The sequence below is a fragment of the Carica papaya genome, chromosome 3, assembly GCF_054855325.1.
Source record: "Carica papaya isolate Zhongbai chromosome 3, ASM5485532v1, whole genome shotgun sequence".
Taxonomy (NCBI): Eukaryota; Viridiplantae; Streptophyta; class Magnoliopsida; order Brassicales; family Caricaceae; genus Carica; species Carica papaya.
This window is the reverse complement of record NC_142311.1, coordinates 4,321,865-4,337,473: the sequence shown is the minus strand read 5'-3', so window position 1 is coordinate 4,337,473 and position 15,609 is coordinate 4,321,865. Positions and strand designations below refer to the sequence as shown.

Sequence of the window (15,609 nt, the reverse complement as noted above, 5' to 3'; positions counted from 1 at the left end):
ATTTATAAATACATATATATATTTAAATACCACAATGTCTTTACTAAAAATTATAAAATTCTTTTCATGTATCCCTTTTATTCATTTTATCAAATTTTCAAGTTGTAGATCACAATTTTACTAAACACTTATTATTTATATTAAGCTTATAAGCTAGATAAAAATAATAACTAACATCATTTTCACTTGTTTTTTTTTTTTTTGTTATGATTTATTAGTTTTATGAGTTTATAAACTTTAACCGCGTATAAACTTAAGAAAAGTCAAACTACACGTAAGAAAAGTTAAATCACATGACCACTTAAATTCATATATAATGAGATAGATCAATAATATAATATTATTCTATTTCAAATACTGAAAAAAATAAAACATATACTTACAAACAACATAGACATCTTTCTTGAAAAAGGAAAATAACTTGTATATTAATTTATTCGTGGTTAGAAATTTTTCAATTTGATAATAAAATAATTTGCTATTTTAATAATTGCATACTTCTTCTTATATAATTCTAAAACACATTGTTTTCATAGAAAATAATCATGTATTTAACATATTTTAGTCTCTATAAAATATTAGAATTCCATAAATTATGAAAAAAAATAACGTTCATTTCTTAATGTTTGTAAAAAAAATATATACTATATTAGTTTTAACCCTAAAAATATATACTATATTACACTAAAAAATAATTTTTTTTTTTAAAAAAAAAGTACAATAATTTCACAAACAGTTTAAAACAATGATATATCTAATTTATTTTGAAAAGAAACTCAATAAATTGGGGACTTTATGGGAAATTAAAAAAAAAAGAAAAGCAAACAATCTCTTTCCAATTAATGGACCGGCGACCACATTTTTTCCCTTTTCCTTAATCTCATAATTCAGTGGGCCCTCTTTTTTATGTATATAAATAGTGTATATATAAATGTCGAACAACATTTCTTCAGTTATTCTAAGATTAATTTGCACTCAAATTATTTCAAATCATAATTATACTTTACAGTTAGTTAAAAAAATTAAAAAAGTAATCATAGATCTTTCTACAGAACTTAAGGGTAAATGGAAAAAAAGTATTTGGAAGAAAAAAAAATACAAAATATCAATTTCCTCTTAAATATATATATATATATACACAAACCATCATATTTTTTCTCTTAAAATCTTTTTTGGTGCAAAAATTACATACATAATAAAATATATAAATTTATATTTTAAAAAAACTCATTATACAATTCTACTATTGTATTTATCAATACAATGAAACAAGTATTTCTAAAGTACATTGTTGGGTTCGTATTCCTATTTACACAAGTAAATATTAGCTCATATATAAAACTATCTTATGTATATATTTAAGAAACATGTGTTATCATGCTAATTATAAACATGAATTCTTTCTGAACCCATGATCCAATTCAAAAATACAATTTCCATTGTGTTAAATTGTATAAAAGCCACATTGGCTATTTTTTCTCTCATAAGATCAGTTTCTTATGTGCCTTTTTTTTTGTTCACTATGCTTATAATCTAATTACCCGTCAACTTGTTGTTGAAAATTTGAAGCATCCAGAAGTGATTCTATCTTTAGTTTCCTTATCAAGTTATATTAAAACCTCACTTTATCATCAGTCTCATGTAAAAACTTCTCTCTTCAATGAGCATAGCCTTGACGTTTTCTCTAAACACAACTTCAATAACACCTGTACACATGTGAATACCAAATAGTGCCTCCTTGTACCTTGAGTAATCACATTTCACTAATATGAGTCTAATCAATAGAAGATACATATGCATGTGTTAGGTGGAATTTTTAACAATTTTTTATTGTCTAAATCGGCATTCCATTCTCAAACACCATAACCTTTGTTGTCATTTTAGCATTATAATCAACAATTTGTCTTATTTTTACCACTTAACATGTTACATTAACCCCCTGTTATTACAATTAGTGATATTAGAATGCTAGTTGAATAGACTACCTCTTATAGTAGTACTTATCACTTTATTTATATCTCTAACTCTTCTTTTTCTTAGATTTCACTTCTTATAGCAATTATGACCTTAAACTTCTCTTTCATCTCTATTAAAATTATTGTTTTCTATCTTTCATCAATTTAAACTATAAATAGTAAAATAACCATCATTCATGCTGACTATTTGTTTATTTCATACCTAAATACGATCCCTATATGTATTTAGTAACTAATTCGACTTTAAAAGTTACATATGTTGGAAAACTATGTGAATTAGAACTCACTGTTTTGTCTTTTCCTTTTTGTTATCAGGTACGTGATCCATATATAACATAAAATCTTGGAATCAACTAAAAGATGATAAGACTATTTGAGCTTACATTTTTTTATCTTCCTAAACATTATATACTTACCATACCCACTGTACTTACTTTATGTTAACAACATCTTCATTAAAGCCATGCTTCAATTAGTAAACTTTCTTCTTTGGTCTTTTAATGGTTGCAAGAACTTACAAGATCAGAGTCATTTAATTTTAAGTTGTCAGTTTATTAAACAATCAATTTTATCCTTTAGAATGATTCTTACATAATATTCCTCTTAACTTGTTCATTATGATCTTTGAGGCTTTTTTTCTATTTTATCTATGAATGGTTATAAATATTTTGTTTTATTTATTAATGATTGCTCACATTTTTATTGGATTAGTTTCTTAAAATAGATGTTCGAGTTAATAACACTTGTATTAATTTTGTAATAATGATATAAACTTAGTTTTTTTTTTAATTATTAAACTCTTTAAACTAATTATTCTATAGTTAATGTTTTCTTTATCCTATTGCAACCACATGAATACACTTATTTAGAATCTCATGGATGTCTATGTTTTCTCTTTAGTTTTGGACAAAGCGTAAAAGTATCGATATTGTGATCCTATATCTAATAGATTGTTCATCTCTAAATATATTAGTGTTTAGGATAATACCATATTTTTTTATCATTTTAGAAAATCTAACAGATTGTTCATCTCTAAACATGTCAACATTTGAGAGAATACCATGGTTTTATCATTTCAAAAATTGTTTCACTCTTTTATTATTATTTTTTATTCTCTATTAATCAGTCTGTTGATTATCTCTCAATTCTGATATTTCTATTTATAGTTCTAGTAAGTTCAATCATAATTTTTCTACACTTACATCTACTCATGTTAAAACTATTCTAATTTTTGATATTATCCTTGATGCCACTATTGTTGTCCAATATTGTTTTGTCGAGGTAAAAGGATAATCCATCTGCTCAGTGATTATCATTGTATTTTGTACTATTATAACTTTTCATAAGTCTCATTATTATCATGAGGCAAGTAGACCTTTTTAGTAACAAGCTTTAAAGAACTTTAAATGTTAGGAAAAATTCATACTTAGATTTAGTTATTCTCCCTTTTTTGCATGTATCTACTTGGTTGCAAATATGTTTATAAGATGAAAAGCCTAAACCCATACTTTGATGGATTAGTTAAGCATAGCAAATGACACTTTATAGTTGGAAAATATTCTTAAGAACATAACACTGATAAAGAAAAAAAAATATTTGTTTTTGTGTTATGATTGACTGTTTTCGTAGTTTCTTAGTTATTTTTTTTTATCAAAAAATGACACATTTCAATATTGATGTGAAACATTATCTTCTAAATGGTGATTATAAGAATCAATTTTTATGCATTATCTTCTCAGTTATTCCTATCTTCCTTGTTAGGTTTGCAAATTATAAAATACTTCATATGAAATGAAATAAGCACTAAAGACATGATTTGCCACTTTTTGACAATTCTTTAGGATTTTTATTGTGCCAAATCATTCTCTTTCATAGACTCTATTTTGTGATTAACTTTTCACAAGTGTTATCTGGTTACATGGTGCTAATTGAGCAAGTGATCTTACTACTTATTGCTTTACTACTTGGTCTTGTATTTTTTTTTTCATATATTAAAAAGTAAATCATTATAAATACACTCCATAAAACCCGTATCATGCTATTCGCAACATTACTTTTGAATCAATTTGCTTCATTGGTTATTATAACACACGTATATAATTAATTCTTTAGCTACTCATTTATATTATGATAATTAAAGTGTTACATAATAATATCTTTTATGAGCATACCAAATACATTAGAGTTAATTGTCACTCTTATTCATAGTCATGTTGCTCAAGATACTATCCACTTGGTTTTTGTATTCTAATTAGATTACTTATATTTTAAAAAAAAAAAGTCATTTTTTTTTTTATTTTTTTCAAAACTTAATTTCTAAACTCAAGTTAACATCACTACATCCACTTTGAGTTTAAAGGAATGAGTGTTAATTTTTATTAGATTAGAATTCTTCTTGTATATACTATTTTCTCTGTAAGTTATTTTTATTATATATAAATTAATATTTATTCCATCTTGAATTTAAAGGAGGAGTGAATGTTAACTTAATAAGATATTAATCCTAAATAATAAGGAATGTATATTAGAATTCTTCTTATTTGATTGTAAGCTAATTTTATTATATATAAATTTTAATAAATAAGAATTCTTTCCAAACGCGTATTAATCATACATTACAGTCTTATCTCTTATATAGTTTATTTTTATAATAATAAAAAACAAGAAAAAGAATGTGTGTACATATATATATATATATATATAGCTATGTTACCACTATTAAAATTAATATGAATGGATAAATAATTTGTTGAATGTGGTTTGAATGAAATTGTTAAACGGAATTTATTTAGATGGTCAACATATATTGTATGAGGATAAACTATTAAATTAACTTTATATATCTCTATTATTATTATTATTAAATTTATCTCTTTTCTTAGCTCACATGATCTTTAATTATTATTTTAATAGGGGTCAAATGTATTTGATGGATTTGATTATTTCTTTGCATCAACATATACTATAAAGATATAATTTTACATATGAAATTTAAAAAAAAAAAAAAAGATGGTCCCTCCTCCTCCTCTAGGGTCTATATGTGGGGCCCTCAACATTTCAAGACTTTTTCCAACTTGAAATCCACATCATCATACATTATTTTTACACTGTGACCTTAAACCTCATGACCACAAGAGAAAACTATTTTTTGGTTCATAACAAATAGTGCTCTGTTTGGCTACTCCCTAAATAAATAAATAAAAATAAAAAAAGAAAAAGAAAAGAAAACCCAAAACAAAAATCCAACCATAATACTCCCAAACAGGGCCGGAGGTCGTCATCATCTATCTCTTGTAAATAAAATTATTTGGAGAGTGCATTCTTGTTTAAATGGATACAAACAAACAGTCATTGATGGTGTATCTTATAAATATAATTTGATTTTTATGGAGTAAGTCAACCGATGTACAACAAATGATTCTTACATGACCGATTGATTTAATCTTAATTACGGGAAACATTTGGTATTTTTTTTAAAAGAAAGATTAATTTTTTTAGAATTTAACACTATTTTGTCATAATTACAATCTAAAGTACCAACCCGAAATTAAAAACATTATCTTTGAAACTAATTAGAACATTTAATTACGAACATAAAGAGACTTTAATTGTATAACGAAAAATAAAGAAACAGTTACGCCTTTGATTTAGGGTATGGGAATTTGAAGGAGTGGGCATATCATAGGCTTAAAGTTTGGTAAGGCATTATTATTATTATCTGGTTCAAGAGATTGCAGGTGGCAGTTGCCATTTGATTTAGGGTAGTTGGTCCTCTGTTTAGGTCTACTGCTCACCCAAATAAAATTCAGTCCTCTAATTTCAGGGGAAATAACATAATAATATTTTAATAAATAAATTTATTATTTTATTTTCAAATAATTTTTTCTTTTTTCATTTACTTAATTTTTTTGTTTGTCAACATACGAATTTAACCTCAATTTATTATTATATATGTTAATTTTATTCTAAAAAATTTAAATTAGAAAATAAAAAAGGAGGAATTTATGCAAGGGATGATTAAAAAATCACACTTAATCTCTTTTTAACTTTTATATTACACATTCGGTAAAAAAAAAAAAAATAGATATAAATAAATATTGTACTAACTAACTGAGTAAGACAAACGTAATTTCTAAATAATGTGTATTACATTGCGTTTATGTTTGGAAATGAGAAAAAAGTATATATTACATAAAAGCTATTTTACCTATTCAAAATGATTGAACTAATTAAGATAAAATTTTTCTCATAATTAATGTTTTAGTTATTTTAAGTCAAAAAAAAAAATCAAATTCTTTATTTTTCGATCTGACAACATTTCATTGAAGCCTATCGAATAGAATTTTATACATATTTTTAACATACTAATACATAAAACTATTTAAAAGAGATATTGAATAATTATTGTTACTTATGAAGCCTTCCGAGTAGAGCAGAAGGTCATTTTATGTAAGAAAAATAATAATAAAAAATATCAATTGATATAAAAAGCTTAAAAGAAAAGAAAATGGTAGTGTTAGTGGTGCACCATTTGGCTCTCTAATATGCTTATTCTTTTTTTTATGGTGAATTTTCTTAATCTAACTGTATTGTCTTATTTTAAAATTTTTTATTATATTATAAGACAAAAAAAATTTATATTTATAAAAATAAAAAAAAGATATGAGGTTTTTAACATTTATAGTATGTAATTTATTAAACAAATGACAAAACACAAAAAAAGTTATTAATTTGTGGGATATTAGGGTTTCAAAATAACTCAATGCTCAATACAAATTGTTAGGATATATGATTAATAGAGGGTGGTGGGTTAATGCAAAATCCAAAGTTTTTCACCAAATAAAACTATAAACTTTATTTATTTATTTTTAGCTCGACTTACAAAAAGTAATCCAAAGTCTTATATTGAAATTAATTTCATTTATGTCCAAAAAGCATGTTCCCCCAAAAGAAGAAAGGTAAAGGGGAAAGAGAAAAAAAAAAAAAAAAAAAAAAAAAAAAAAAGGGGAAGACAATGATGAGTTACATAATTTTAAGGAGAATCAATAATTTCAATAGACATCATCAAAGGAAGTTTCACTAAAGTGATATTAGTGGTGTTGCCACACTAAAGTTATAACATAAAGAGAGAAAATAAAAATTATTAATATACATATATATATATATATATGTGTATATAATAAGTTACCAATGGATTGGTGACAAATCACCAGTGTATTTGACAGGATTGTGGTTCACAAAATTGTTGAGTTTTGGCTTTTCTTCATTCTAAATTAACCATATTCAAAAAAAAAAATATTTCAAAAGTTTTTTAATTATCATTTTTTATTATTATTATTGTTAATAATTTTTTTTAAAAAATTATTTACTTATTTATTAATTATCATTAAAGACATATTACTTTTATTTTTATATAAGACAACAAATACATATCTCATGACTTGAATTCACAAAAAAAAAATATATAGAATTTTAACTTGTAAAGAATTATATTATTGTTTTTTTTTTTTTTTGAGATAATTTGTAATTATAACCCACGATTAAGAATCTTTATGTACTCTAATATTACACACACACACACACATATATATATATATATATATATATATAACACACAAGTTGGAGGGAGCGCCGGTTGCTTGCTGGAATGTCCTATAATGATAATCAATATATATTTTTAATGAGTAATAAATTTAAAATAAATGAAGAAAGGAAAAAGGTAAAAAAGAAAACCCTGTTTGGAGGAAAAGTATACATTTTGCTTTTTTGGAATAACAACTAGTAAAATAAATAAATAATTGACGAATTTTAATAAAAGAAATTCCCATTTATGTTTAATTAATAGTGTTGGTTTAAATTAAGAGATTAAATTAAAAGGTGGGTAATTAGTAATTAGGCAAAATTATATCTCTCGTGTTCTAATACACAAACAATGAAGATAATGACCAGACATGCGTACCAATGAAGAATCAGTCAGTCTTTACCTTTATTTTCTTGACTTATGTGTGAAATATCAAAGTTTCAAATTTGGTGAATCCAACGGTCCAATTTTTTGTACTGTTTGAATGGATATATATATATTTTCTCCTTTGAAAAAAGGGAATTTCATTTTGGGAAATTAAAATATTCAGGGAACATAATTACAGTACGAATAAAGTGGTACACTTTGAGAGCTTATGTAATCAAATTACTCCCAAGTAATAATTATTAATGTAATTCAAGGGTCTATTCAAAATTCGATTTAGTAAATAGAAATTTCATTTAATAATGTAAACTATAAATTTCAGAAATTAATTCAATTATTTTTCCAATTAAATTTAGGATTCATGTGGTTCAATGTTCGTTAATATATTCTTCCATTTTTTGGGCGAAAATAAATAAGCATATTTTTGTGCTAAAATTAAGTAATGTTTGCATTGCTACATAAGTGTTAGATTACTCTAATTACGTACTTGTCTCGATTCATTTAATCTGAATTAATTGGTTGAAATCAATAATATTGATTGATACTAGTAGTACCACATATTTATTAATACAAGAGTATTGTTACTTTAAAATATGCATAAATTTTATACTAGTTTCAATAATTTTATATTATTTAGTATTATATAAATTGTCAACAATATTTAAATGATTACTATGTAAGTTATTAAATTACTATAAAATATTAAATAATTAATACATACCACAAACATTGTAAAAATTTTTTAGCTTAAGATTTAATTTAAGTTAGATATTACGTTACGAGAAAATAAATATTTTTTTAAATTTAAGAAATTCTACTGACTTTAATAATAAGTGATAATAATAATAATAATAATTATTATTTTGGGTATGATATAACAATAACTAACTATTGTAGTAGGTTATTGATTAAAAATGATATCATACCAAATTTTATTTATCAATTTCAAAAGGGTTAATTATTAGATGCTTCAAGAGGAGAAATAAGTTTATATACACTGTAGATATAATTGATTTATGGTGAATCTATATGTCAAAAATTAGAAAACAAAAATCTGTTAGATTTATTGGGAAAGAGAAAATATAAGTGGTGTTCCTACTCTTAACATAATAAATTTACAAATGAGAAGATTTCATTTAAAAAAGGAAATAGTAATAATTCTTTAGTTAATTATATATACCAAAAGTATCAATACATCTTTTCTTTCTTTTTCATTTTTTCACTTTTTTTTTTTTTTTCTCTCTTCTTTTTATTCTATGTATGTTAATAGGAATGTTACTGAAAGTAATTGAAAAAGCAAAGAGAATAAACTTAAAAATTCCCTAAAAATTTGAATATTTTAAACACTATATAAGAAAGTAAATTATTTGAATTATTCAAAAAAAATCTCCATCTTAATCTATTGTATTTATTTTAATTAAAAGAATATAATTAAAATATATTTTTTTTCATTCATAAACATAATAATTATTGAAACTATTTTAATAATTATATTAGTGAATATATAATACATTTATATAATAGTATATTGTGTTTATTTTAATTTTCATACGTTATAATTATTTTAATTAAAAAATTTTAATCGTCATAAAATATTTTTTCTATTCAGAAACATAATAATATTTAAAATTATTTACTGTAATATTAGATCGTATTAGTGAATTCATAATATATTTTTAAAATGACATAATTTTATATTTTTAATGAAATTTTAATTTATAATTTTTAAATAAAACGTACAAAATTTAACTAGTTAATCATATAAAATTTAATGATTATATTATCCACTAACCAATGATGTTAGTTTGGTATGTAATCATATACATTTATTATGGTGTTAAAAAAGAAGATTGAAAAATATTTAAAAGAAAGTCAGTGTCATGATGCAAGTACGGATCCTTTCTTTGATTATTTTGTGCACATAATATATTTTCAAGTAGTATTTATTTTTCATAGTTTTATAGAATTTTTATTCCATAATAACATATATTATGCTATAATATACACATATATATGCTTTCTCTTTCTTCACTCCTGAGTACCTTAAATCTAATTTAAATTCAAGAGGAAGAGTAGAATAATTTAATTTTTATCATCTTAATACTATGATTAACAAAATTTGGACTTCCAAACATCAAATATCGTGATAATTAAAAACATTTTAGCGTGACTTAATTTTCGTAGTAACATATTTATTAATTTTATTAACAACGGTGATGCATGTAAATGATACAATGATTTATTAATATTTATTTTTTGAAAGAAATAAGAATAATATCTAAACTCGAATTATCAAAAAATTTATTAAAAAAGTAATTGGTTAGATTATGCTATCAGATATATTAAAATTAATTTAACAAAGAAAAAAAATAAATATTTGACTGTTGATTAATAAAAGAAATCTTGAGTTATATAATGAATTAATTTAAGATGAAATCTTTTATACTGCACTCAACAAAATTTGATCAGTCAATTTAAGATAACGCTTAATAAAAATAAAAATAATAAATTTAATTATAAGTGGAGGGTTCGTGACGAAACCCAATTCCTATATTGAGTAATAAAATAAAATGATAGTTTATATTTGATATGATTTTATTGACCAAGAAAAATCCCTAGGAGATGTTAAAACTTGAAAGATATGTTTCTATTAAGAACGAATATAGAAGAAATGTTTGTTAGTTAGATAAACAAATGTGTAACTTAATATATTATTATATTGTGTGATTCACATTTTCATTACTTTTCTTTAGATTCAAATATTTTAAATCATCATACTTTATAATACATGCTCTATTGAATTTCACATAAGACTTCATGTGTTTGCATTAATATTTTATATTATGAAATTATTTAAAACGAACGGTTAAGTATATTATCCAAATTTAGATTTAGATATAATATCCCTGAAATTTAGTTCCTCAAAAAAAAAAAAAAAAAAAAAAATTATGACATTTACCTGAAGATACGTTTATGTGACCATTCACCTGGTGGTCTTACATTTCACGTGTACTATGAACCCCTCACTAAAAAACGTCCAGATAATGATCCTACGGTTAAAATTGAATCAGATAACTGAATGTCTCCCACAGAAAGCCACGTGTCGCAATATCTTAGCCGCACACTTATCAACAATCTTCAAGCACGAACACTGTATCTAAACCCATTACCCACGTCCAGTTTTATCCGCACGCATATTCCACGTTACCAGCCAGGACTATTCACTGAAATTTTCGTTCAACTAAATACCACGTCAATTAACTTCCACGTCGGCAAAACTGCCAGCTTGAGTCCGACGTGTCATGGACGCAGCCTAGTCAGCAACAATGTGGACCCTCCTTCCCGGGCCTTCCTTCGTTTCACCTTCCTATATAACTCCGTAACCCAGACAGCCCTCCCTCCCTCAAGTCCACACCACAAACAACCCACCCGGACACCCCCCATTGTCTTCACTGCTGCTCTACTCACACTCCACCACCATCACCGCCACCGACTGTATCGCCGGCGAGATGAATATTCTCGAAGCGATTACCTCTCGATCCGTACGCGATTTTTCGTTCTCCGATTATCGCCGTCACGTATTCCATGAACAACCCTAAGCTAAAAGCAACCCCTTTTTGTTTTCATTTTCCAGAGCCTCGGATATAATTCTTTGCTTTCTCAGTGAATTATCAGGAGCTGATCCCTTAATTGGAGAAGAAGGTAGCTTTTTTTTTTTGATCTGTATCTGTAGATTTTCGTTTTGATCTGCGCGATTGGTTTTGGTGATCATTCTGACCGGTGATTTGTGTTCTAAGAGAGGGTTGTTTGCCTGTGTTTGGGTTAGTAGAGGGTGTAGATCGTGAATGTGCATGGATTTCTGATTTCTTTGGGATTAAAGGTGTTTTAATTCCTGGTTCATCTGTATATAAATGTTTTGTTCTTGGGAGTTCATGGATTTTTGGATGTACTGCTGCAACAATGGTCATTGATGATTAGTCACTCTTGCGATAGTCCTGTGACTTTTTAAGACCAGTCCCAGCGTTGAGTTCAGAGAAATGGAGCAGAACTGACATGGCGCGTTAGTCGAGTATTATAATTAGGGAACTTGCTCAGGAAACAACGACATTCAAAGAGCAGAGAGGGATTGCCAATCTTTGAACTTGAAACCTGATCAGAGCTGAAAAGAAATTGCTCCTCTTCTCTTTCAACTTCATAGCGATGCCTTTTCCTATGAAGATCCAACCAATCAATGCCGAAGCTCAGGCATTACGAGAACCGCTTCGTGCCGACTCGACCAAGCCGGTCCTCAAATCGCGGTTCAGACGATTCTTTGATCTCCAACTCCCAAGCGTTTTGAAGAGCTCCTCTACGGAGAAGCCTGCTACAGTAGATGAAGCTCCGAATGTCAAAGATGGAGGAGTCACTGGGACGGAGTTCGAGCCGAGTTCTGTTTGCTTGGCGAACATGGTGCAGAACTTTATCGAGGACAACAGCGAGAGGCTATCCGCCGTGAAATGTGGCCGCAGTCGCTGCAATTGCTTCAACCCAAACATTGATAGTTCTGACGATGAGTTTGACATGTTCGGTGGCTTCTCTGACTCGATCAACGGTGGATCAACTGGCGACAGCTTCGATTTCCTAAAGGTAAATTTTTTTCCCCAAAACGGGGTTCTGTTTGAAAAAAATTGCCTAAAAGTTTCTCAGCAACCAAACAGGGAAGATTGATAATTTGACCTACTGTTGTTATAATTTAACAGAGTTTGATTCAATGCCCGAGCGTGGCGGAAAGGAACTTGTTAGCCGACACAGCCATGATCGTCGATAAGAACAAAAGCATCAAGCGAAAAGACGAAATGAGGAAGGTCGTTACCGATGGTTTGTCAAATATGGGCTACAATTCCTCAATTTGCAAATCCCAATGGGAGAAATCTTTCACTCTCCCCGCCGGTACTCCACCTTCGCTCTTCCTCTCCCTGCAGTCTTTCTCGGCCTCTCCGAAATTTAAATGAAAATGTTTAGAGAATAATCGAATTAGATAAATTCTGAATTGGATTGTGAATCACAGGTGAATACGAGTACATAGACGTGATAGTGGAGGGAGAGGAAAGGTTGCTGATCGACATTGACTTCCGATCAGAGTTCGAGATAGCGCGATCAACTGCGGCCTACAAGGCGACTCTGCAATCTCTTCCATACATCTTCGTCGGGAAGACGGAGCGGCTGGGTCAAATCATATCGATTGTGTCGGAGGCAGCGAAGCTGAGCTTGAAGAAGAAAGGCATGCACTTCCCACCCTGGAGAAAAGCCGACTACATGCGTGCCAAATGGCTCTCTCCTTTCACCAGAGCCCATACTCCCTGCCCAGAGAAGAAGGGTGATAATGGAGAGGAAACTGGGGACTGCGGAGAGCTGGAGCTGCTATTCGGTGAAGAAACAGAGCCATATGAGTGCGATGTTGGGGTGGGGGTGGGCCCGTGGCAGCCCCCGGCGGTGAAACAGAAGCGTGCAGAGAGAGGAGTGAAGATGGTAACCGGACTGGCATCTCTCTTCAAAGAGAAACCCTAAGAAAATTTTGGACATTTTTGTTTTAAAAAAATATTTTGATAATGAAATGAAATCATGCTTATAGAAAAATATGGAAATATATATATATATATATATAATCGGGTAGTAATTATATTTGTTTTTTGTTTGCAAGGGATTAATATGGTGTAAGGGGAAGCAAATCTATGATCAATGTAATAAAATTATTAGATAAAGTAATTAATATGTTGTATGGGGAGAAGGGAACAGAGGAGGAGAGTTTTATATTTATCCCCTCTTTTGATGCTCTTTAAAATGGGAGATGCTCGTGTAGTCTCGATATTAGAATAACGTGTTTAATTTAATTTTAAATTAATTCATTGGTCGTGGGTGAAAACTGAAACCACCACCTCTTTTATTTCAACAATTCCGAGTCCTTGACACGTGTCAGATTGTTAAATGGAATTCTGCTCCTCCTCCTCCTAACAATATGTTTCTTCTCTTCCTTAATGAGGAGGCAACCTTTGGTTGGTTGGTTTATGCTTTACATGTATAGGGCTACCCACCCGTAAGCCCAAAGACTATTCTTTCCATGCTCCCTCTCTCTCTTTTTCTCTCTATATATATATATTTCTTCTTTAAAAAAAAAAAAAAAAAAAAAAATTATAAACATCTGTTATAATCATTGTTGTGGGGCAAAGGGTGGGTAAATAATATTCCATTATCACCTTAAAAATAATAAGAGTAATTTTTTAGTATATACCCTTTTAATTGTACAAAATGTCAAATATGTTATCTAATGGAAAGAGGAGATTGTGGGGTCTGTTTCCTTTTCTTAATTTTCAGGTGATAAGACATCTAGTGGGCTCTCTCTCTCTCTCTACCCTATAATAATAATGATAATAATAATAATAGAGTGCGGAATTGCAAAAGCAAAAAAAAAAAAAAAAGCAAATTTTGGGCAACCCAAGTTTTTCACAATTATAATAATAATAATACCCTTTTATGGAAGCCCTGCCCTGTCTCCACAACTTCACTGCTTTATCTATCACCTCTCCCTTTGCCTCGCCCCCAAGAAATCTAAATTATTTTTATTTCCCACAAATTAATCCCCTCATTTATTTCAAAATACGTGTATGTACACATACACACACGTAATAATAAACTCCCTTTAGCTTTACATTATCCAATCATATCATTTAACCTGTCCCACATTGCCTCCTTTTTATTCACTTTGACATGGACTCATTACATTATGCGACATGTGGTCCTCCTCTCCATCTCCCTTTACAGTTTACTTCCCCCCCTTTTTTTATTTATTAATTTCTTAAAACTTAAAAAAATTCTTATTCAAAATATCATTATTAACATAAATAATTATCATGGATGCTCTGATTACAACGTAATATATATATTTTAATCTTACTCTTAACTAAAATCTCTCATATGATTATAAAAATTTAAATAACCACTAAACTAAAATTAATTAATCCAAGCGTTGCTAATCATTTTATTCCTTTGATTATCTGCTTGAAAGAGTGGGATTTAATAATTTGGTGTATGACATTATCATCAATCATTTCATTACTTTTGCCTTTTTTTTCAAATCAAATTATATTATGACACTAATAACTAATTGATTGATTTATTCAACATTACACAAACCATGGTTAACAAATAAGTCTCTTCATCAATTTCTGATGATTAACTTTTTCTCAACACCATTATATGACTCACCTCCCATATATTATCACTCTTGCACCCCCCATCAAACCTTCTGTACTTATGGGCCAATCATTTTCTTTTCTTTTCTTTTCTTTCTTTCTCCCTAAGATGAACGAACTTGAGATTTGCATACACTGGTTAAGGCCACTAAGTATATGTATATACATGCAGTTCAATTGGTAACTTCCCTCTCCTCCAAAATGAAGAAGAATGCAACTCCTGCTGATGTATATAGCTAAGAAATAAGATTGATTTATCAAAGTCAAGGGAGTTTTAATTATTACACCTTCTCGTATTGTTTTTTTTATGAACAAGAAAAGGTCAGTCTATCCATATAATTTGTCCCTTATGATGTAACTTGATTTTAAAAAACTAGTAATATAAAAATAGCGTCAAAGATTGCAGGGAACTTGACCGAACTGCTTGGTTTCATCAAAT

At 28.0% G+C, this 15,609-nt stretch overlaps 1 protein-coding gene across 1 annotated transcript; it reads left to right on the top strand.

The window, feature by feature from the left end:
* Positions 1-11,328: 11,328 nt before the first annotated feature.
* LOC110814119 (uncharacterized) lies at positions 11,329-13,686 on the top strand. Its single transcript, XM_022041477.2, has 3 exons — positions 11,329-12,567; positions 12,681-12,870; positions 12,989-13,686. Exons 1-3 carry the CDS (start codon positions 12,142-12,144, stop codon positions 13,486-13,488), a joined length of 1,116 nt encoding a protein of 371 aa, XP_021897169.2. The 5' UTR covers positions 11,329-12,141; the 3' UTR covers positions 13,489-13,686.
* Positions 13,687-15,609: the final 1,923 nt, after the last annotated feature.

What these genes read in the sequence shown, in the direction of transcription:
- LOC110814119 (XM_022041477.2), top strand. Translation starts at nt 12,142, where the DNA reads ATGCCTTTTCCTATGAAGATCCAACCAATCAATGCCGAAGCTCAGGCA. An exon ending in ACAGCTTCGATTTCCTAAAG is followed by an intron (nt 12,568 to 12,680) that starts GTAAATTTTTTT and finishes ATAATTTAACAG; the next exon opens with AGTTTGATTCAATGCCCGAG. An exon ending in ATCTTTCACTCTCCCCGCCG is followed by an intron (nt 12,871 to 12,988) that starts GTACTCCACCTT and finishes TGTGAATCACAG; the next exon opens with GTGAATACGAGTACATAGAC.